This window comes from Martes martes (assembly GCF_963455335.1).
Source record: "Martes martes genome assembly, chromosome: 1".
Classification (NCBI taxonomy): Eukaryota; Metazoa; Chordata; class Mammalia; order Carnivora; family Mustelidae; genus Martes; species Martes martes.
Genome location: NC_137888.1, coordinates 113,350,327 through 113,374,623, shown reverse-complemented (window position 1 = coordinate 113,374,623; position 24,297 = coordinate 113,350,327). Strand labels below are relative to the sequence as shown.

The 24,297-nt window shown below is 40.6% G+C and overlaps 1 protein-coding gene across 1 annotated transcript in view; it reads left to right on the top strand.

Moving 5' to 3' along the window:
* ATP13A5 (ATPase 13A5) overlaps nucleotides 1–24,297 on the top strand; it is a 104,221-nt gene that overhangs the window by 61,340 nt on the left and 18,584 nt on the right. Inside the window, exons 17-25 of the mRNA XM_080801015.1 lie at nucleotides 1,276–1,393; nucleotides 4,611–4,735; nucleotides 5,546–5,706; nucleotides 7,953–8,078; nucleotides 9,177–9,256; nucleotides 11,659–11,701; nucleotides 13,623–13,732; nucleotides 17,094–17,190; nucleotides 20,084–20,156. Coding sequence (XP_080657141.1) covers nucleotides 1,276–1,393; nucleotides 4,611–4,735; nucleotides 5,546–5,706; nucleotides 7,953–8,078; nucleotides 9,177–9,256; nucleotides 11,659–11,701; nucleotides 13,623–13,732; nucleotides 17,094–17,190; nucleotides 20,084–20,156 — 933 coding nt within the window. The remainder of the gene's footprint in view (nucleotides 1–1,275; nucleotides 1,394–4,610; nucleotides 4,736–5,545; nucleotides 5,707–7,952; nucleotides 8,079–9,176; nucleotides 9,257–11,658; nucleotides 11,702–13,622; nucleotides 13,733–17,093; nucleotides 17,191–20,083; nucleotides 20,157–24,297) is intronic.

Genomic DNA, 24,297 nt, shown 5'->3' with positions numbered 1-24,297 from the left:
AGCCATCAACTTGTGCACACAATTCTAGATTTGGCAAATGATTGCTTTAACTTCTGCCTCCTACTTAGAGCCATTTTTACCTTGGAAGCGGCCCCTTTTTTTCTGACTTTGATCTTTCTTAGAGCTCCCATTACCTCTATCACTCTATCCTTCACAGACTGATGTCCTATATTTTGCTGTTTAATTTTTTTTTTCCCTCACAGATACAAGTGAGTATCTTCTTGAAATTCTAACCGATGACTATTGCCCCTGTTCTATTGTGAGGGTTTGGGCCCTCACTTCTCACCTCTCATCCTTCTGGTAGAACTTCCAATTTTTCTTATTGTTCTTATCTCAGATATTTGACATAGGCTAATAAGGACTACAGTGATTTCTCCCCCTGTATTTAAGAAACAGAGAAAGCCAGGATCGTCCTTGATCCCCGCCTCCTGGAACATTTTAGAACTACAGAAAGTCTGAGCTGAATGGGGACATAGAGTTCTGTATCCCCTCATTCTATGGATGGGGAAATTAAAGTCTAGAAGAGAGACCTAACGAGACCAAGGTCAGAGATCTAGTTAGTGGTAGTGTGGAGACTAAAAATTAGGTGTTTTGTTACCTAAGCCACAATATACTTCCATTATACTGTGCTTCTTTCTAATACCCTTATAGGCATTCTACAAACCATAAAGATTTTGTAAGCATTTTAACAGTAGTTATGACTACTATGCCAAAATACACAAATGTTGGCATTGTATCATCTGTCATCTAAAGCAGAGATTGGCAAGCTTTTTTGCAAAGAGCCAGGTAGAAAATATTTTAAGTTTTGCAGGCCACATGGTATTGTCTCAACCACTCAACTCTGCCATTGTGACTCCAAAGTAGTCATAGATGGTAAACAAATGGGCATGGCTGCATTTCAATAAAACTTTATTTTAAAAAACAAGTAATGGGCCAGGTTTGGCCAGCAGTTTGCTGACTTCTAGTCTAGAGGATTGGCTGTTTCCTTCGTTTTACCCATGTAGACCCAGTCCTGAGGCCTGTCCTTATTAAACCTAGCCAGGGGATTTGACACCCAGTTGATGACCAGTATAGCTTTGGTGTTCATTTCTGTCAGAATAATAAGATCACACTGATGAACGTGTTTGTGGCTTTTAGTTGGAGCTTTAGTTTTTCTATTAAAGTGTTTTCTGGAGTTTTAAAACAAGGTGCAGTGACTGGATCCCAGAGTATTGTTTAGGAGCTGGGTAGCCTTCAATGTGACCTTACATTTACCTCTTTCCTCTCACCTGACAGTACCCAAGGATTTCCCACAGAAACTGAGGAATTATACAGTACAAGGCTTCCGTGTTATTGCCCTTGCCTGTAAAGACTTGAAGATGGAGAAGCTTTCAGAATTACAGAATTTAGCCCGGTAAGGAACTCAGAAATCAGCACTAGAGCAGGCTCTGTGTGCATCAAGTAAGTGAATGCTGGAGATGGAAAGGACAGTTCAAATCATAGGGAAGCCTCCTGGAGATGGAGACTCATCTCCTCCAATCTCCTATTTTGGAGATAGGTGACTCTAAGCCACACTGGGGAAGACTTGCTGAGGTCACAATGCCGGTTGGAGGTAGAACAAGAATGGCAGTCCAGATCTCCTAACTCCCAGACGTCAGTGAGCTATCTCTGCCCTACATTCCAACATCCCATCAAAAATAACCAACACTTCAGGGGCGCCTGGGTGGCTCAGTGGGTTAAAGCCTCTGCCTTCGGCTCAGGTCATGATCCCAGGGTCCTGGGATCGAGCCCCATATCAGGCTCTCTGCTCTGCAGGGAGCTTGCTTCCTCCTCTCTCTCTGCCTGCCTCTCTGCCTACTTCTGATCTCTGTCTGCCAAATAAATAAACAAAATCTTAAAAAAAAATCCCAACACTTCTTCAGCCTTGGAACATTATGTGGCTGACTGACTGGGGTCCCATCTCCTTGAAAGAAGGAGACAATGGGCACTGTGACAGACCTCCAGCATCTTTCAGACCTGGCTTCTTCCAGGGCTCAATAGTACATCTCCCTCAGTTCTGGAGAGATAGTGAGTGCAAGTTGAGTTATATGAAATAGAATTCAGTATTCTTCATTACATTAAGGGTATAAATCATCCTCATTAGAGGATAATCTGCAGATTCTTTTTTTATTCTTTTAATGTTTTTCAGTTTTTAAAGGTTATTTTTGAGTTGTCTAAGACAAAGGAATAGTGAAATACTGTGGAACATTGAATAACAAATTATCTATGCATTGTTATCTCTGATTTTGTGTTGCTGATAGAGAGACCCTCATTTATATACAATTAGCACCTTTGCATAAGATGTGGATATCCTAGGTTCAGTATAACTATTTGCAACCTATGTCCATCTGCTCTAATGGAATCATTGTCTCTTCTTTACACTGTGTCTATTTCCCTCATCTCTAAAGTGTAGGATTGGATGATCTTCAAGGAGACTTTCAACCACAACATTTTAATCTTCTAAATAGAATTGCAAAGATCATTTTGAAATAAATGAATGGTACTGTCAGATTTAATATTCAAGGTGTTAGCTATTCTTAAGCAAGCATGAAGACCCATTACACACAGGATTTTGTAATTTTTCAAGATTTTGTAATTTTTCAAGGCAAAAAAAAGTGTTTTGAGTTTTAGCACAATCAAATTATATTTAGCAAAATTTCCCAATCAGAAAAATAAAAAACTTCTTTAAAAAATGGTATCATAAAAGGGAAGTGGGAGAGTTTCTTTTTTTAAGGAAAAAAACAAACAAACTAGAAAACAGAAGCAGTACTCTTTCAAAATTCCCTCTTTCATTGGTTTAGCAAATTTCTGTTGAGCTTGACTCTGTGTGATGCTCTTCAAGACACTGAAAATTCAGAAGTGAATAAAACAAAATCTTTGCCCTCAGAAGCTTATATCCTAATTGGGGGAGATAGATAATAATGCCATTTTACATGGAGGTGATCAGCAAGTCCTCTGAGGAGGTGAGATTTGAACAGAGAAATGCATAAAGTAGGGGAGCAAAAGCACGTGGCTATCCGGAGGAAGAGCACTGTAGGCAATAGGAAGAGCGGGTACAAGCCCTGACACAGGATTTTGCTGAGAATGTTGCAGAGTAACAAGAGGCCTAAGTGCCCGAATTGGTGAAAGACAGAAGAGTCATAAAATACAGATCAAAAACCGAATAAACTGGTGAGAAGGTTTCTGGATCTTTCTTTTAGTTCTAGATAATTAGAAAATATTAGTCCAATCTGTGATAGAGACTCATGAAGTTAAATGATGGGAATTGAGCACAATCTGTGTTAGATAGATCTTCTTTTATAATATTCTCCTGAGGTCACGAAGGCATGATTCATATCTAATTATCTGAGTATTCACCAAAGTGCCTACTATTAGGTCTAAAGCAGAGTAGTTATTTGGTGAATGGACTTTTGAATGAAGATGTAGTAACTTGCTCTCTACTCCAGAGAGAAGTTTCTTCACCATGTTCCCATCTAAGTTTGAGTTATATTTTTCACCAGGAAATCCAACTTTGATCTCTCTCTTTCTCATGTGTTTATTTCCTCTCCCTCCCAGTTCTACCAGCATGATAGAAAAGAAACAATATCAAAGAAAACTAGACAAGCGATAAGTGCAAATGAGAGATTTCTGTACGTTTCTGTAAGATGTGAAGTAGGTCGGGGGGGTGGGGGAGGAGAGGCAGCTGAATCAGCAGATGGGAGAATTATAGTCTACACCACACCAGAAAGAGAGCTGGCAGGCGAGGGAAGTTGCTTCCCCCTGTGGAAGCTGAGAGACTGAGACTCAGCTCTGTCATATACTGTGGAAGATAGAGGTGGGACAGGACCCAACATCAGGGTTGACTGACCATCATCTCCCTCTCCTTCTTCAAACTTAACTCCTCTCTGGACAGAAAAAGAAACGATGCAAGATTAAGAAAGAGATCTTGGTCCCACATTTACTTTTTAAAAGGTCTCCATTTCTGAGGAGTGGTCCCACATAATGAATGTAACCCAGTTAGATTCCAAACTTCCAATTTCAAACTCTGAAAACTTTTCAAATGTTTGGCTGATGTCATGTATTTTCTGGAGGTTACAGAGGGAGGTTGAAATGAATGATTCCATATTCAACTATTACCATAGTATTTCATATGCAGTACATACTTAATCAATGTCTAAAATAATTACAAGGTCAAAAAAGTTCTTTGAAATAAATAAATATATATGTGATTAATATGACATGTGTATATGATTAACAAAAGTTTTTAAAAACGAAAGAGTTGTTAGATAAGCACATTAAAAACAAAAGTTTTTAAAAAACAACAAAAGAGTTGTAGATAAGCACATTGTTTTTAAAAATGAAGTTGAAATTGGGAGAAGTTGCTGAAAGATATAGAAGTGCTTTCCTCTGGGAAGCTGGAGGGGAGAGGGTGTCTGGAGACAGGGACTATTGGTTTTCATCATAAGCTTTGGGTTCTTTCTTTTCCAATTTTTTAAACATATGCATGTGTTACATTGATAAAACTTACAATTTTTTTTTAAAGGAAGAAATAAAGTTCAGTTGTCAAAACTACATAAATAAGCTTTAACATTGATTTTCTCCTGAATCCAAAGAGAGAAAGCAGAGTCAGAGTTGACATTTCTGGGACTTCTCATAATGGAGAATCGCTTGAAAAAGGAAACCAAACCAGTCTTGAAGGAACTGAGTGAAGCCCGCATCAGGACGGTGATGATTACTGGTGTGTATTTCTGGAGGCCTGAAACATTCAATGTATCCCAGGAATCAGAAAAGACCATGTGAGCTGAGTGGGTTCAGGTGGCTAAGATAGAAGGAAAAATGCTTAGCTGTCATTTGTTATCTTAGGTTCCCATTACCCGGGCATAAGTGCAGCAGCCCTAATATGACCATATATTTTGGTGGCAGGGACCATACTTCATACTCTATGTCTCATGTCCCCTCTCCCTACCCGGGCTTGGCACAATGCTAGTCAGCTCACAGTAAACGTTTAAACATAAGAATAGATGTGTGATCACCAGGAACCTCAGTGAGACTTCTCTGTAAAGGGTGTAAAGACTCTACGGGACTGTCCTTCAGGCCTGTGGAGCAGGCGGTCATATGCTGATCTAATTCAAGTGTGGTGCAGCTTTCAGTGTTCTGTTCTCTGCTTGACAGCAATCTGGATCCCCAAGATGGTTCCATGCTATCAGAGTGGGCCCATGTTACCTTCAACCACTCAGGGCTGTCAGTCTCCTGAGATCTGTCATAAAGTGCCTAACCATGTCTTTCTTCAGTCCTGCATGTTTTGCGAATATGCAATGTTCTGGACATGATGTTATTATGGGAGGGAGATGCAGACATAGTTTTTGACCACTAGGGACAGACAAGCTTGGGCAAGAGATGCTGCCAAATGGTTATTAAATAAGGCAGAAAAAGGGAAATGCCCCCAAAGAGCACCAGCAATGTAGTATGGACACTCAGAAGAGGCAGAGCTCAATTCTGGCTGCTGAGAGATTAATACAGAAGCAAGCTAACTCTCTTTGTCATCTAGGTGACAACCTTCAAACAGCTATTACTGTGGCAAAGAATTCTGAAATGATTCCTAGAGGAAGCCAGGTGATCCTTGTTGAAGCCAATGAACCAGAAGATTTTGTTCCTGCCTCTGTGACTTGGCAACTGGTTGAGAACCAAGAGAATGGCCTGGGGAAGAATGTGAGCACATGTTAGAAGGTCCCTTGGTGGCCTGCCCTGATGGCATATAGCCCTGGTCCCAGAAACCTTCTCTCACCATTAGAAGTCACCACAGTCAAAACCCCTTACAGCTGTCCAGAGTTCTGCAATTTGCAAAGCATTTAGCATTTCCACCAGCACATCTCAGCCCTGGCTGTGCGAAGAAATCACCTGGAAGAGTTTTTAAGCTTCCAGTGCCAAGGCTTTATTGATTAAACCCAAATCTCTGTGTTGGGAGCTTGCAGCAGACCTTTTCTCCCCAAGATTCTGATATGCAATCGTGGCTGGGAACCAATAATTTACACCCATATTTCCCATTTGATTTTCACAGTTAGCTTATACAGTTGACAAAATGTTCATTTTGCAAATGAAAAAACTGAGGCCCAGCAAGGTAAGCTTACCCAAGACACACAACTGGCAAGTTGCAGAGTGGGAAATAAAATTTAAGTCTGTCTGATTGCATCCAGATCCATTGGCATTTAGATTGTGCTGTGCCTGTGACATGAAGTTAACAGGTGTTGGTCTTCTCTAGATAGCAAGTTTCTTATGCTTTTGTGAAGAAAATGAGCTGCAGCCTGACATCCCATCCCTAAGTATAATGCCTCTGCCTACATGTGAGTTCAAGGAGGTGGTTCTTCAGATGGTAAATTACAAAAATGCTCCCTTCCTTGAGACTGAACAGCCCTTTGGATTGTTAAGTGTAAAGTAGGCCTTGTTCAGTATACAAACTGCACAACTGTACAGAGTGACTTTGCCCTTACTTGGCTCAAACTTGGCTGTAAAAGATGGCAGCTCTCTCTATGTTTTGCAGATTTCTGGTGCTTATTTCCTTGCAAACTCACTTGCTTCTGTGTCAATACATGTTGCCTCAATTGCACTGTGTGACAAAACTCAAGGCTTCATTAATTTTTTTTTTAAGAGATCAGTCTGCATTAATTTTTAACAAACAGTCCATTCACACTACCCATTCACCTGTGTAATACCTTTAGTGACTTTTTAGTTGTTGCTGGGAGAAGTCACATCACAGTCTCAGGCTTTTTCCTCCTTCCTGGCTCCCCACCACACTTTCCTTCTCCAGCTTTTCAGTGAAAATTAAAGGAATTCTGTCTTTACCTCATGTAGAATTCTTTAAGCATATCTTTTATTGACTGTTTTGAAATGGGGAATGAAAAGGGAGGGCTATATCACTTTGCCTCCTAATTCAGTAATTCAAAATATTTTTCTTCCCAAAACAATGCTTTTCCTCAGATGGATCCCTCTAATGAAAAAAAATGTTCTCACCTTTTATACCATTTGAACTCAGAGTCCTACACTAATGTAAAGACCTCGAGAAATGTTGCATTGAAAAGCATGATCAGCGGGGCACCTGGGTGGCTCAGATCGTTAAACATCTGCCTTCGGCTCAGGTCATGATCTCCAAGGTTGTGGGATCAAGCCCCATATTGGGCTCCCTGCTCAGTGGAGAGTCAGCTTCTCCCTCTCCCTTTCCTCCTCTCATGTTCTTTCTCTCTGTCTCAAATGAATAAGTAAAAATCTTAAAAAAAAAAAAAAAAGCATGATCAGCTGTGGGTGTGATGAATGCATATGCATTCACTGGGAGCTCTTTTTCAAGGTTGAGCCAGGTGGGACATATTGACATACAGAGGACAGGAGAGAAGGGTTTCAGCAAAGGAGTCGAACTGGTGCAATGACACCTAGGGTATACAAGAGATGCTGGCCACTGTGAAGGAATGTGTCACCTGTTGAGGAAGGGAGAAGGCAGGTGCTATAAGGAATTAGGCTCCAAAGAAGGAGTCTGCCTTTTTTACAGAAAAGATATTGGGGCATGATGTGTGAATGAATGAATGAATGAATAGTAAAAGATCTTAGAAAATTAAAGTCTGCATGAAGAGGAGAAGAAAGACAAGGGAAGAATGTTTTCTGTTCTTCCTTGGAATTGCTAAGTGATACCTTGGAAGGATTTCCTCAGTAGACTGATAGCACATGTATTATCTCCTAGGACAGAATCCCAAGCATTATGTTGTCAATGTCTCATATGTTCGTATAATTTGGGGAGGACATTGTAAGCATCTTCTTCATCTATATCTACGTTCCATGGGCAATTACACATTATGTATTTGCTGGTCCTCCCACTGTTACATAACTTAAACATACTTCTTCTATAAAACGTAGGAAAGCAGAAACATTCCCTGAGAACCCATGTGAAAACCATGCTCTTTTGAATTTAGGAAACATACCTTAACATTGGGAACAGTTCAGTGTCTGATGGAGAAAGAGGGAGCTGTTACCATTTTGCAATGAGTGGGAAATCATACCAAGTGATATTTCAGCATTTCAACAGCTTGCTTCCAAAAGTAAGTACTGGTGAAATGAAGTGTTTTGTTTTGCCTCAAATTAGTGAGTCAAAAAAGAAGAGAGTAGTGAAGGTGATAATTAGTGAGGTTGTCTCAGATTTGGGGAATATACACCCCCAAAGGGGCACTGTCCCTTCAGAAGTTCCCCAGACCTGCCTGGTCCCACATATGCACATGACCCTTCTTCAGAGTCTGAGCTCTGGTGCAGCTCCTCACCCCCACGGCCAGCCCAACCTCAGGCTTCCTCCATCTCTCCCTCCCTAGCAGGGAGTACCTCCAAATAGTTCCAAATGTGCTGCCTGTTTTGTGGGTCAGCCTCTCTCTAAAAGCCACCAACTCAATGTCAGGCTGAGCTCTATTCCCCGTCCTGTCTGGATTCTTAAATTACAGCAGCAGGAAACAAAGGCTTCATGGTTTATTTTCAAAATCATTTGTTATCTTGTCCTCTGTGTGTCTATTTAAAAATAGTGCTGTGCAGGGTTGTGCTGTCAGTGTGAAGGAGATAAGTGTGAAGCACAAGCTGAGGGCAGCAACCATCTGTTAGCAGTTTCTTGAAAATTCTGTCTCCTTACCAGTCAAGGACCATTGAATCTCAACCCCAGAGGCTTCTAGAAAGCTGTTAGTGTAGTTCCTCCTTGAGGAGATGGGGCAGCTGAGACTCAGAGAGGTTAGGTCCCTTGTGGAAGGTTTGCCCAGCTAGTTGGACCAGAGCTGAGAACAGAACCTTGGTTCTCTACTCATCTGTCATTTTTCCTCTACGTATACTGCACTTGTGGAGATGGTGTTTAGTAGAAAGAACTGTATTTCCTTAAGCATTTTTGTCCCATATGCTCTGCTGCTTTCCAGTTATTAACTCAAGGTTATCCCATTTCAGAAAAATGGCCTGGAAGAAAGTCATAAAGTCGTGATGGGGGATGAAAGAGAAAGCTGAAAAGTAAAGCGCTGAGTCCCCTTTCTCCCTGTCCTGACATTTACGCTACTGACACACCTCCCAAGGCTATATTCAAACAGAGGCCAGGAATGATTTTCAGGGCTGTTCTTTAACTTAAAAGGTGTTCCTCATCCTGATCTTATTGCAATAGTTGTTTTTCTCTTCAGATTCTGGTGAATGGAACCATTTTTGCAAGAATGTCTCCTGGACAGAAATCTAGTCTTGTTGAAGAATTTCAGAAGTTAAAGTAGGTATTATTGCATGAAAGGAGAGTGTATTCATTATCTATTGCTGTGTAGCAAATTACCTCCAAGTTTACTGGTTTAGAATAACCCTATTTATTATTTTTCATTTCTATGGGTCAGAAATCCAGGTGTACTGAGTGGAATCTTCTGGCTTGGGGCCTCTCACAAGGCTGCCATCAAGGGTCTGCCAGGACAGCAGCTCCTTCAGCACTGGAGTTGGAGGGGACTGCCACCGGTCTCCCTTGCGTGTTGTTGGCAGGATTTAGTTCCTTGTGTGTGGTTGGGCTAAGAGTCCTAGTTTTCCATCGGCTGTTGGACAGAAGCCACCCACACTTCCTTGCTACACAGGTCATTTCATAAGGCAGTTCACAGTGTGGTGGCTAGCTTCCACAAGAGTGAGCAAGAGAGACAGAGAGAGAGATATCACCATTTTTAATAACCTCATCTTACAAGTGATATCCCATCACTTTTGCTGTATTCTCTTTATGAGAAGAGAGTCAGTAGGTCCAGCCCACAGTGAAGGTGGGGCTTAAACAACATTATGAATACCAAGAGGTGGCAATCACAGAGAGCCATTTTGGAAGCTGCCCACCCCAGACAGCATTCCTCCTGTGGTCTCTACAGCATAACGTAGAGGAAGATTCTCGGCTTGAATGTGGAGAATAGAAAAAATAGGGGCTTGTATAGTTTAAAACAGGAAAAATGGGGAGGTGTGGGAGTCGTCACCTGGAATTATTTAAGGTTGGCTCATTAGGGGATAGGTGAATAATTTCAGGTCTTCTAGGAAAGAGGTGGAGTGATATTTTCACTGTATCCGGCCCTGGCAGGGGTTTCGGTATAGAGACAAAAAAAAAAAAAAAAGTCCTTTCTTATGTCTTTTAAAAATATAGATGACCGAGTCACATCAGAACAAAATAGTTCTTGAGACCAGACCTACCTATAACTTTCTGGGAATGTTACAATTTCTGGGCTACAGACTTCTGGAAAGTAAAAAGGAAAAGAGAATAGTGAAACTTCACATAATTGCCAAGAAGTAGTAGGTAAAATCAGGAGACTGACTTTCACTATTATTTTTTGTTGCTAAAGCATTTTTGGGAAGTTTTAAGAAACTGCCTATCAACTCCATAATGCCTTGAAACTGGGTTCGTAACCAGTGTCTAAAATGACTACTTTACTTACATGGTCATTATATGATAGGGGCTGAAGAAAGTAATTTTACCTTTATCAAATGCCCAAGATATTTTACCAATTTATATGCTTACTTTTGAAAAGCTATATTCCCTTTAAAATCGATTCAGGAAGATAGAGGTTGCCTCAGAATGAACCCTCTTCTTGATTTCCCCATCTTACTCCTCCTGTCTTTATCACTGGCAATGCACATAAAGTTGTCCAAGTTCTTGTCTGCATTCAGGGAACACTAGAAGATGTAAGATTCTTTGCAGGATGTAAAGACTAATCATGGGCTTCAAGCCTGAAGAAAGGAAGCCACTTCCACAAATGTGCGTGGCCATGACACTCATGTGAGCACATGAAAAGTTCATGGGGGATCTTCATGTCTCCCAGCCAAATACTAGGTCGTACCTCATGAGTTTGTTTACATTTGACCATTTTCGACTTATAAAAATGAATATTTCTTATGTTCCAACTAATAATAAAGAAATTTCTGAGAACTTCATTTTTTGCCTGTATTGATTTTGTTATTTTGTGTGTTTCTGGCAAATTGTCTTGAACCTTTAATAGTATTGCCATTAATCAATACCCATAATGTATTATTTAACCTATAAGAGAAGACAGAGTATGTCCTGCATCAGAAATTCCTTTTCTTTGGCAACAGCTTTATATTTACCTTCTATTTATATCATTGTGTTTGCACATCAAACTGGCATAACATGTTATCTCATATCACTCCAGGTTGCATCAAGATTATGTGTCTATGTCTCTGGTTTTATCTCTTCAACCACTTCCCAAGTGTTTCTCCTCCTCGTGTCTAAACTCTGAGGTTTCCATGCTGTCAGCCACCAAAACACAGATGGATTATGTTCTATCTGTGTGTTAGGTGTGGAAAGTGCTATGATTATGGCTGCACGCTCTAAAGCTTAGCCCTAGTTGATACAATCACCCAGAACTTCTTACAAAATGTATATTCATCTTGGTGGATGTCTTTGGCAGAATCACTATACTTTCTATGTGATTGAAACAATTTAGATAACACAATGGCCTTATTTGTCTACGAATACTTCTCTCCCAGTCATTTTCCGTCAACCTGATTCCACATGTGTTCAAAACACACACACACACACACACACACACACACACACACACACACTGCATGCAAGTTGGTTGTGATGAAAATTATCCAAGTGAGGCATTAAGGCATTAATTTTTCTCATGCTTTCCCTTGCAGTTACTATGTGGCCATGTGTGGAGATGGGGCTAATGACTGTGGGGTGAGTAGAAACGACTTCAACCAATGCAGGTGGTTCCCTACTGTCCCTCTCGAGGACCCCACGGTTCCCCAGGGTCTGTCTCTTCACCATTCTGTCTGCAATCACTTCATCAGTCTGCTGTTTACATTCCCCACACCTGAGTGTGAGCTGGTCACTGAGAGGCGTAAAGTCAGATGAGCCACTTCTGTTTCCTGACAACTCCTAGAATAAGAAAGACAATGAAAGTCTACTTAGATTCCTGTGGTTCAGACCCAGAAGGGACTTTTCACGATGAGCTGGTTTAAATCGCTCATGTTACCAATACAGAAGTGAATCTCAAGGAGGCGAATTCTTTATTCTCTTTCTTTTTCTTCTCTTGTGTTTCATTTTTATTTATTTATTTATTTATTTAGTCTCAAGTCACACAACTTGGTAAAGGCTTAGTGAAGAAAACATTTGAAACAGATGGTTTAAAGTTTTGAATTATGTATAAACTGCATTTTTCCCCCTGCTAAACTTCCCCATGGTTAGTTTTTAAAAACTGGCTTTAACCCCAAATTCTTACCATCATTGAAATCATAGACCAAACTATTTGGCTATTACAAACTATAGCAAGCTTAAATTAATGATTCTCAGCAGATTACATTCCATACACAAGAGAAGGCAGCACATGTTTTGGATTCTGAGTTTTGAAGATATGTTGAAACCATAGCCTACCTTGAAAATAAAATATTTTTAGTACAAAATTTTCAGTACACAATTGAAGAGTATTGCTTTGTATTTCTAAAGTCTATTAGATACTTAAGATCTGAGTAGTTGTTTTACTTTCTTTTTACATATTTTCTTCAGAGTGCTATGAAAAAACTGCTCACACTTAAAGATCTCTTACACATTTTTCTACCTTACGCTTCATGAGAAACCAGTTGTTAGTCTGCTCATTCAAACCTAGAATGAGTACCCATTGCCCTAGTTATGTAGAATTTAGTACAAAAGAAATAATAAGTGTTAAAAAGGACATAGTCTCTGTCTCCTTAAAATTCATTATCTAGTTGGGGAAAGAATCTTGCATAATATTAACCGAAACAGAAAGTAGATAGTCCTAAAACATGTAATAAAGAAACCAAATATTAAGGGAGAAAAGAGGAAGAAGCAAATATTCTAATATTTATTGACTAGGAATTTAGCATGTACTGGCCGTGGTAACAAGATCCTTTGCGTGCTACAGAACTACAGAAGTACGAAATCCCATTTTATGCTCATACAATTCTTGTAGGATTAGAAACTTGCTGGCCTGCTAATTAGCCATTGTCTGTTCTGTGCACTCTCTGGGCTGCTTCTCATCTTGATGAGAATGAATTAGCCTTTATTTCAGTGAGGAAACACTTGTCCTGGAGTGATCTGTGATGTATATGATCCGGTCCCTGTCTCCAGTGAAGATGCTTTCCATTCTGTACTTCATCCCAGTGGTTAGCTGGTTGGCTAGATCAGGCTACCCAGGAAAAGATGAGGATTAGATAGCTTTTCCTTTTGTTCATGAAGATAGCCTGCTGAGTGGTAAGAACTGTGACAGCCCCCACAAATGTCCACCCAAATGCTATCGTCTTTTTCATGGACTATTTGAATGAATGCTTCCATTTTCTTATCACATCTACATCCCTGCAACCAATGCACGTACACACACACACACACACACACACACACACGAACACACCCACCACTCTCCTACCTTGACGTCATTGTTTAGCTGGTCCCTCTTCAGTCGATGACTTTCTGAATCAGGAGAGAGAGGGTACTCCAGGTGGGGGAACAGCATAAGCACAAACCCAGGGCTGAAAGGTTACAGTGTTAGAAACTCGATAATGTGAAGAAAAGCCTCGTGGAGTTGGAAGAGTTAGAACGTGGCCTGAGGAGTCCTGGGTGTAATGTGGACTTGTCATTCTAGGCTTTGAAAATGGCTCACGCAGGCATTTCGCTATCAGAGCAGGAAGCGTCTGTGGCCTCCCATTTCACCTCGAAAATAGCCAACATCGAGTGTGTGCCTCAGCTCATCAGGTAAGCCACTACTTTCCCTTCCACCCTCATGACTGATGGGCTCCTCGTCTGAGTCTGGGTAGAATTCAACATAATTTAAAGCGATAAATGTCCCAACAGAGGTATGGGTAAAATGTTATCAGAGCACCAATTAAGGGACCATCAGTGCTTGGGAATGCTGGTAACAGCCACCCAAAAAGTGACTTTTGCTGAGGCTTACAAGAGGAAAGACTATGCCATGTGAATAGTTGAAAGGTAGAGTTGATATTTAAAAAACAGTTGCATTTCTTACTTCTCCTCTCCCTTATTTTATATGTTGGATGTATACTGGAACCTTCCTCCCTAGGACTGGGGTGGGTGAGGAAGCACAAAGGGAACACTGCATCAGATAACTTCCCCAAATAGTGTTACATCGCCGAGATACAAATCAGCGAAAATCCAAAATGATCACATGGAAGACTACATTTGAGGGAAGATTAAGGAATAAAAACTTGATTTTCTCAGTAGCTCCCTCACCTCCACTCAGCTCTCATTGCTGATTTTGTCTCTACTCATATTTGAAATGTAGTTAAAAATAAAACATTAAGTTTTATGTTTTGTTCACAAATCTTATTCACCTGTAACGCGGTGGGGTAACTTCAGTCTATATTCACAGCCAGTAGTCTGAAAGCATCAAAACTTGAGATTTATTCAAAAAGGATGATCATGAAGTTCTCCAGCATATCCCTTGGTGCATCTGTGCATCTGAATGGGCAACTACTAGAAGGAGTCATTCACCTAAATATTCCAGTGCAATTTTTTCCACGCCCGCGTCTGTTTGCACAGCAGCGAGATAGCCTGACACATCTACCTGATCCCAGGGTGTGTGTACCTGTGTCCTTCCACACCCTGAAACATCAGCACCTCCCCTGTCTCCAGAACGGCTCTTCTTCCTAACTCCTGTGTTCTCTGGTCCTTAGAGCCCCGAGGACCTTGAAGCATTTTGAACTCTTTCCCTTCTTTGTCCATAGCCAAGCGAGCATTGTGTTTTCCTGATCTTTCAGAAACTCTCTCCAAGCCCTTTCCTTACTCTCTCTACTGTCTTAACTTTGGTTTATATCATGGCAACTACAAAATGGCAGTGCCCAGGACCCTTTCCCTAGATCTTGCCTTCCTTCATCAATACAACTCATGGAGCTTTTTAAAATATTGTGCTTGGAAATGTGGTGGATGAAGGATGAGACCAATCTTGCCCTGGAAGAGTCACATCCTAGTAAAGGTACAGAAATCTAATCCTAGAACAGAGAATCTTCTGCCTGATAACTGAGAAGTGTTCAACAGATTAGTTTTAATGAATTACTGCCCTAACAATATGGTAATTTTTCCAGTAGTTCAGGTTGATGACTTAAGCCAGAAAGGAAGATTTCATCAGGGGAGTTGGAGCTCGAAGGATGGACAGAACATGTGTAAACAGGAAGGAGGTGGAAGAATATTCCAGGTTGGGGAAGTGGAGAGCCGTGTTTAGCAATGGGTCTTTGACTTGGGAGTGTAGAAGCCCAATGGTCCAGTTGGGCTAAGGAGCTCCTCAGGTGGGAGTTACGCAGGGTAAGCTGGAGTGCCAAGTGTGGAGAGAGTTTAAACTCTTGGACAGTTGCACAAAGTGCCTACTTGGTCCATCCAAAAGGCAGTAGCATTTGAACTTCAGATGCTCTGTCTCACACATGTGACCTAATGCATTTGTGAATGCAGTGTAGTATTTTAAGATCCAAGTCATGATGTAAAATTTCTCTAGTGGCAGATGGTTTAGTAAGACTCCAGGGTAGAAGCTTTTTGCTTTTATATTTCATAGATTCATAAAAATTAGGTATGGTTCAACTCTGTTAGGCTCATTTTACCTTTGCTATCCTTGATGCACACTTATTCCTGGGAAAGCACCCCCCCTCACCCCGGGGCATCGAGGTACAGTTTTAGATGTGTAGATCCACAGGTTCTCGTTTGTATCTTTTGAAACATGATTGACTTGTTGCTTTAGTTGAAGCCCTTCAGGACAAGGACTGTACCTTATTCCTTTTTGTATTATCATGCCCAGTACTAAGCTGGACACATCAGAACACTCGAGGAATGGTTGTGGAATGCATAAATGATGAGTTAGCTTTTTAAAATTCATCATCATTAGGAATAGTGGTAATTTTGGAGGCCTGTGCAAACCTCCCTTATACTTTCCTCAAAATGGCTTTTTGCACTTGCCTTTGAATCTGGGTGCTTTCATTTTTTTCTGGAAAGGTACACACAAAAGGATAAAAAGGACAAAACCACAACGTTTATGTGAGAAATCGGTCCAGGCTTCACGTGCCGGCCCCTCCTCAGCTTGTGGGTTGCTCCATTCTGCATCGAAAACAAATGGCAGTGCCTTAAAACTGGTGGAAAACGTCTGGCCAAGGCATCCTGGCCCGCCTCTCCCAAACCTTCTCATCATGTCTAAGGCGAAGCAGTTACTAGTTTGGCTTTTAAGGTTTTCCTTCTCGGGTACCCCTTCCTTTGACAAAGTGTTCAAGCAGTGCAGATGTCCATGCCACGGAGGGAGGACGTGGGCTGCCTCCCATGTGAATTCACTTCTGTCATGACAAGACCAGGCTACCGGAGGGGTTGTTTGCCAGGTTTCCTCACTCCTCCATTGTGAGCTCCTGCCCCGCACTGTCTTCTTTGCCTGTCATCACCCACCACTGAACCAAGCCTCAGTTAAGGGAATAAGAGCTCAAACAGCATTTTTAAAAGGGAAATACTTACTTTTTAACCTGCAGTTTCTACTGTTGTTTTTATGTCTTTTGAACTCCACACCAGCTCAGATTATTACCATGGGATCCTTCTGGAGCATTGAAACTAACAAAACGCCATTCATCTCACATATTGGAGTCGTAGCCACGCTTCCTAATATGCGAGAACACCTGTCCTTTAGTGTGAGGTCTCTGTGGGACTCTAAAACGTATGCAGTTCTGTTCTCAGAAGCAAGTTGTTAGGATGTAACGAGTCACAGTTGAGTCAAAGCTTGACATTTTGCACCTTATCATGATGTCTTGTGTTTATAATATCCGTATTAATCTTTTTGATTCACTGAAAGTAAAGACTGTGCCTGATTCATTTACATCCTCCACGACTCTAAGCAGAACGTTGGTACCTCATCAGCCCTAAATAAGACTGCGTGCATGAGTCAGTGAGTGAGGTCATGATTGAAGCAGAGAATGAATGAGCAAATGAGCGCTTCAATAAATAATCGAGAGGATGAATCACTGATTAAGTGAATGTATATCAACAAGCTATTAAACTTGAACTCTGTTTGAAATATAAGAGATTGAGAAATGTATATCATGCATAACCAGTTATTTTTATTTTTTTTCTCAAACAGAGAAGGCCGAGCTGCTCTGGTTTCATCCTTCGGGGTATTTAAATACTTGACCATGTATGGCATAATCCAGTTTATTGGTACTTCATTGCTCTATTGGGTATGAAACTAAATAATTTCTTCCCAGTTTTAATTGCATTTACATCCTTGGTTTATTCTTTGGGGTGTGGCTCCTACATGGGATTAAATGTTTTATAAATAAATGACATTTCTCAAAATAGATGTCTGCAAACTTGGGAACTTGGCATAACTGCACATGACACATGGAGCTAGAAATAAGTAGCTAGGGATCAGTTTTCTAGGAGTGTTGTTTTTTCTAGATAACTGGAGACACTTGACCTCTTCAAGCATCTATTTCTTTACTTGGAATATGAAGAGAGCTTCAGAACAGCCTAAATATAACTCAGCAGGAAATGCATCAGTCTCCAACTATGGAATATTTTTGACAAAAGACTAAGAGGAGATAAAAAGGAAGAGAAGTTTTTGAATTTGACCTTGAAGCACCAAGAATTAGAAAAACTCCCAGACCAGAAATTTACTGCTGAACCTGGTCAGAACGTACACACTTAGACATGTCATTAGCAAAGGATTAGTATTTAAAAATTTTTTAAAGATATTTATTTATTTATTTGACAGAGAGAGAGAGAGAGAGAGAGCAGCAGAGGAAGAGGGAGTAGACTCTCCACTGAGCAGGGAGCCCGATGTGGGGCTCAATCCCAGGACCCCAGGATCATGACCTGAGTGGAAGGCAGACAGTTAACTGACTGGGCCACCCAGGTGTCCCTATTTAAAAAATTTTTTTAAAAGACTTTTGAAATTAAGTGATAAAAATGAACATTTTAAAATTAACTAACTGTATGGAAGAAATATGTATAAGTCAAAAGTAATCTTCATTAATTCAGTCATAGCTTGCTCTACAGTGAGATGATCCAACAGCCTCAGGGAACACTTGAAGGAGGCAATTATTATACTGTTTTTCTGAGACATTTGAGAGATGAACGAGAGGACCACAGGCCTCTAGCATCTGGTGGGCTGTTGTGTGCAAGGGTAGATGGAGAGGAGAAGGGAGTTGAGGGAAATTGGAAGGGGAGGTGAACCATGGGAGACTATGGACTCTGAAAAACAACCTGAGGGTTTTGAAGGGGCAGTGGGGAGGTTGGGGGAACCAGGTGGTGGGTATTAGGGAGGGCACGGATTGCATGGAGCACTGGGTGTGGTGAAAAAACAATGAATACTGTTACGCTGAAAAGAAACAAAAAATTAAAAAAAAAAAAAAAGAAAGAATCATACACAGAGGGCTAAGTGGCAACCAGGCAGATTAGAAACAGGAACTGGGTTGAGAGTCAGGAAACCTAGATTCAAGTTCTACCTCTATCGCTAAGAACACCTTAGATTTTGCCCTTGGCCAAGCCCTTATGTGCCTCTGGGAAATCAGGTTGGCAGATTTCCAAAGTTCTCCATAGTTCTAGGAAAGCAGCTTCTAAAACAAAAACTAAGGCTGCCTTGGAAGATTTCTCCCTGTTCTATCTCACCTGCATTCTGAGGGGGAAAGAAAGGAAAGGATATGAAGAAGAAATATAGGAAGACAGAGAGAGAGTTGGAGGGTGAGAACCTTAGGGAACAATTTACGGGGATGAGGAACAATTTATGTCTTCTGAAAAATATGAAAGACTTCTCAGTTCTAAGTCTTTACGCATAAAGTCATGTCCACATAGAGATAGGCCACTCTGCAGCCATTCACTCTGATGGTCTAGACTTAAATAAAAGTGTCTCCCAAAGACCTTTTTTTTTTTTTTTAAGATTTTACTTATTGAGTTGGGAGAGAGAGAAAGAGAGTGAGCACCAGTGGGGTGGGGAGCAGAAGGAGAAGCAGACTCCTTGCTGAGCAGGGAGCCTGATGCGGGGCTCAACCCTGGGACTCTGGGATCATGACTGATCCAAAGGCAAATGCTTAAACCAACTGAGCCACCAAGGTGTGCCCCTCCCACCCCACCAAAAACCTTTAATCAGAAACTTCAGGGTCTTGGGTTCACACTCTAAAAATCCATAAATACTTCTTATTCGCATAAATGTGGTCCCCAATGGTTCAAATCATAATTTAGTGTTCAGTCAGCAGCCATGAAGCAGAGAAACAGCTGGCTGCAACAGGTATGGCAAAGTAAGTTTCTGGTGGTAATGAGTTGACCTTTATATATGACTCCATAAACGTAACTTCAGACAGGTTCTGTGTTTACGCAAACCTAGGATGTCAAGCACACCAGACTGAAGTCTGCAATGGGCTTACTTGGGGTAGCGGGTACTTGTTCAGTTTGTGAAAGTGAATGAACCCCAAGAGAACGATATTGTGAACTCAATCTATGGATAAAGATGGAGAGTAATACCTGTTGAATGATTTGCGGCTTGGATTTCAAAATTTTAAGTTTGACGTTCCCAGTGGGTTTCTTATGTTGAGAATTCAATTGTCCAGGCTGAGACTGCAGCTGCCAGATTACTGTGGCCAATAAAGAGGGTGTTTCCCAACTGGCTGACTCTCATTGCTAATATGGAATTAAGGTAAACACTGCAAAAATCGTGATCTGGTTTCATTCTCTCCAATGAGATGCTAAAGGTTGTAGGTAAATTACTTCCTTTTTAAAGAGGAAAAAAAATAACTGTTACTTCCTGATACTTTCAGAAAGAGTTTGGCAGTGATAACAATGCTGCAATGGCAGAAGCAACTCTTCCATTTACTTTTTGTTCAAGATTTAGTTATTTGTTTATTTTTAGAGAGAGAGAGGGAGAGAGGGAGAGAGGGAAAGAGAGCCTGGGGAGGGAGGGACATAGGCAGAGGGAGAGAGAGAATAGCAAGCAGATTCTGTACTGAGTGCAGAGCCAGAGGTGGGGCTCAATCCCATGACCCTGAGATCGTGACCTGAGCCAAAGCCAGGAGTTGGATGCTCAACTGACTGAGCCATTCAGGCACCCCTTTATATTTACTTTTATTTCCTTTTCAGCAACTGCAGCTCTTTGGGAATTACCAGTACCTCATGCAAGATGTAGCCATTACTTTGATGGTCTGTTTAACAAGTAAGTGTTTTAGCAAAGTAAACAGAATTATTTGTATTTATCCATGACACTCCAGAAATGCTCACACAAACCGAAGCTTCTGAGAAAGATGCACCTTTATGTACTAAAACCACATCACCGGTGAGCTTTTTGAAAGAGGTGTTGAAGTAAGTTGAGTCAGATTGGGCACTAAAACATCCTGATAGCAAATAGGTCTTAGCCTCATAAAATTATCAATGTATTCTGAGTTCTTCATAGGTGTGTGTCTTTTACATAGAAAAAAATGTACAAGAAATCTAGAAAGGGAAATCTTTAAAACCCAAAGGTCACTTTCTATTATTCAGCTATAATTCACATTGACATAAAACCAGATTTTTGCTAGGTCTTTGACATGTGGAAACAAATGCTAGCATTTAATTCTAGGAATTCTATCAAAAACAAGGTGTGGCCCACAGAAGCTATTGATCATTTCCTTCCTTTGAGATGACACTGATAAATTATTTCCTATCAAAGAACTCAGGGCTTCATACTAACTCTTAATAAGCAAGAAAGGTGACTACCTCAACAGAGAGCAAAGAAAAAGAATGACATAGTCATCTCTTTTTCCTTGTTCAACAATGGAAGTGTTATGAAAACTAACAGATAAGACATCAGGAAATGCAGGATATTAATAACCTTGAGAATTTCATGTAACATCTTAAAACATGAAACTGATACAGAAATCGTTTATTATATCAACCCGATGACAGAAGTTACTAGCATTAGAGATGTAAGTAACATCAGTTTTGATTCTTCAGGCTGAAATATATATTCATAGCCCATTAACATATTTTTCTGTGTGTTATTAATAGTCACATGACTGGAACATTTTGAATCAGTGATATTGCTTTTGCAGTGTTGGACATTTTTAAGTAATTCGTCTGATTCATTTGTGAACGTGGTCGATGGTGCTTAAAAAAACCCAAAAACACACCAGGAAGTTCTAGGAGCTAAGCTAGAAGCCAGTAGCATGGTGGAGAAGGCCATGGCCATTTTCAATCACTCCCTGTCTCTGCGAACTTTGGCAAACTATTCATGAAATAATTTCCTGATATGAGATGTCCTCCTAGAGTTGAGAGGATCGGACAAAACAATGCATGTGAAGTATACAGCAGTGTGCCACACATTGTAAGTCCTTGTCCCAACATGCATGCTATCACCTTGCACCTAGTCTTTTATTCTTTCAAAATGACTGGCTAACTCAGTGAACCCTTGAACAAAATAGGACTAAGTACAAGTAGATTGATTAGAAATCCAAAAATATGGATAGTGTGTTCAGGGTATTTTTTCTAAGATTTTATTTATTTATTTATTTATTTTTTCTTTTTAGGTCTTGATCTCAGAGTCATGAAAGATTTTATTTACTTAGTTATTTGCTTGAGAGACAGAGAGAGAGAGAAAAAAAACCAAACAGAAAGAGATGGTGGGAGGGTCAGAGGAAGAGGAAGAGGGAGAATCTCAAGCAGGCTCTGAGCTGGACGGAACCTGATGAGGGGCTCAGTCTCACAACACTGAGGTGAAATCAAGAGTTGGATGTTTAACTTGACTGAGCCGCCCATGCACCTCAGTGTTTGTTTTTTTATCCTCTGCCTTCAATCACTCTTGTTTTTCCATCCCTGCAAGCCCAGTCATCCCACGGACAGATCATTTCCTGGTCAGTATCAGGTATTAAAATGATCTCATCTTTAGACATTAGTCTAGACATTGTAAGCTAACATTTCATGTTTTTACCCAGTTCAGACTTTTTCTTCCTCTAGATCAAGCCTGACCTTGGAGCAAGCAGTGGGAGAGAAGGCCATGGTCTCCACTTTGCTTGTGTTGCTTACTCTCCACTCTTGCTTCAGGGACTCTGGGAGCAACAAGAGCAAATGACTTTTTACTTACATGCAGGTATTGTAGTCTGTCCTATCCAGTGCCCTCTAACATGGCAGCCGTCTAAAATTCATGTTCACAAGTAAATCATACAAATTGCTTAAAAATATTCGATATTGCCGAAGCAGTGTCCTTGATTTAAATTGGCATGGGACCCACTGGTGAGTTCTTGGGCTCTTCAGAAATTCCTGTGAATTACCCTGGACTAGACTACTCCCTGACATGGGTGGTGCTCTCAATCTCTGACGCCTCGGGATTCCTCTGAGCAGCTGCCTTCTAATGATATGCACCATGAAGCATTTTTCTACTGCTCGGCTCTCTACCCACACTGGACAGAGTCATTCCAAGACAACTCTAGCCTGGCTCATTTCCATTGTTTCTACCTGACCTACTAGATGGTGGATGTAGCCTGCTCTCACTGCTGCTTTCTGTCTTTCCCTCTGGTATTGCAGCCAGAATGAGCAAGCTAATCTCTGCCTCCCAAAATACTTCAGGTCTCTCCTGGAGGGGTTCTTATGACCTCCCCTCATTTTGGATTGGAGTGATGTCAGGAAGCAAATCACAGTTTTTGCTGCTCTTCACAATTCCCTTTTAAAAATCTCTCAATAATTTCTATAGTTTTCTATATTCTGGGCATAGGTAATTTCTTGGGGTTAGGGGCATGCTCACAGTTGAGAGACCAGTATGGATCCCTCTGAGTGGGTACAATGGAAATAGGCCGTCATCTCTCTTTTCATTCAGTTAGCATTAACCATTCATGGTCAGCAAATATAAGGCTCAGCAAGGAAAGGCCCAAACAAAGGAAAAGCCCCATTTAATATCCTCTTAGATGTGTTCATCTCCTACTATATGTTAGGCACATAGGTGCCTGGGACATAAAAAGCCTGATCACTGAAGTTTATAGTTTAGTGGGGGATTCACGTACATGAATAAGGAAATGCAAGTCAAAAGTAGTAAGTGTCAGGAAACAATGCATACTTTGGGAGCTCAGAGAAAGGAGAGATTATAAAATTTTGTGGGAACAAGACAGGCTATATATAGATAAGCAAGTACATAAATTAATTAATACATGATGGTGTTATTTTTGTTTCATACTAATTTAAGCTTGAGGTCAAAAGCCCTAATCTGGGAACCTGAGAAGGCAGGCACCTTGGTGAGAGTGAGAGAGAAACAACAGGTGCTTTGGAAGTTCAGAGAAAGGAGAGATTGTTGCTGAAAATCTGGGGTTAGGGAAGAGCTAGCAATGGAGAAAAGAGAGAAATACTAAGGATTGCTTCATGGAAGAAGTAACATTTGCATCAAAATAGAAAAAGATGGGACGGATTTCAAAAATCTTTTCCTAAAGGATGGGTAATTCAAGTAGAATGAAGCAGCATGATCAAGAGAGAGCTGGGACATGAGTTTTTGAATTTGACCGTACTGTAGGGTATGTGAAAAGAAATAGCAGGAGATAAAATTTGAAAAGGTGAGTCAGATCAGATCACAGAACTTGACTTCCAGGCTGAGAACTGTGGACATTTATCTGCAGATGTTAGTAGCCATTGGCAATTAGACGATCAATGTAAAATCACTCTCACCAAGGGACCTGCCTTTCCAGCTTCCGGGATTAGGGCTTTTGACCTCAAGCCTGAATTAGTATAGGACAAAGACAACACCATAATATATTTAATTAATTTAGGTACTTGCTTATCTATATATACTTTGTCTTGTTTCCATAGGTTTTAAGGCAACACAAAGGAAGCTAATAAGACAAGATATAATATGTTAAAGGGAAATCAAGGAGAAAAGTAAAATGAAGTCAGAGAACTCAATTAAGAAAATGTATGTCTTAAAGCCCAATTTGACCCTAAAAGTTACCGAAGTCATTTTAAAAGGAAATCGTTCTAGCTGCATCTCTACTCTTTTTAACAAAACCCACTCAAATTAGATCAAGAAAAAAGAAGTAGGGGGATGTTTAAGAACATAATTCTCAAAAGAAAAAAATCTGAGAATAGAAACTCAGAAGCACCTGGGGTCAGAGCAGGTCTAGAGCACTAAAGAGTAGAAAACAGAGGCCACCTTTTTTATTTCCAAGAGGCCATCTTATCTCTTTCTTCTTCTTTCTATTCTTACTGTTTTTGTGTGACTTCTACTCATTCACCTTGCAAATGACCCTAAATGGTGACTCTCCTGCTGAACCTCCATAACCTTTCTGTTTGTCTTTGGACAGCTAATTAGCTCAGCCTCTCAGTGTCTCCTTTGCAAATATTTT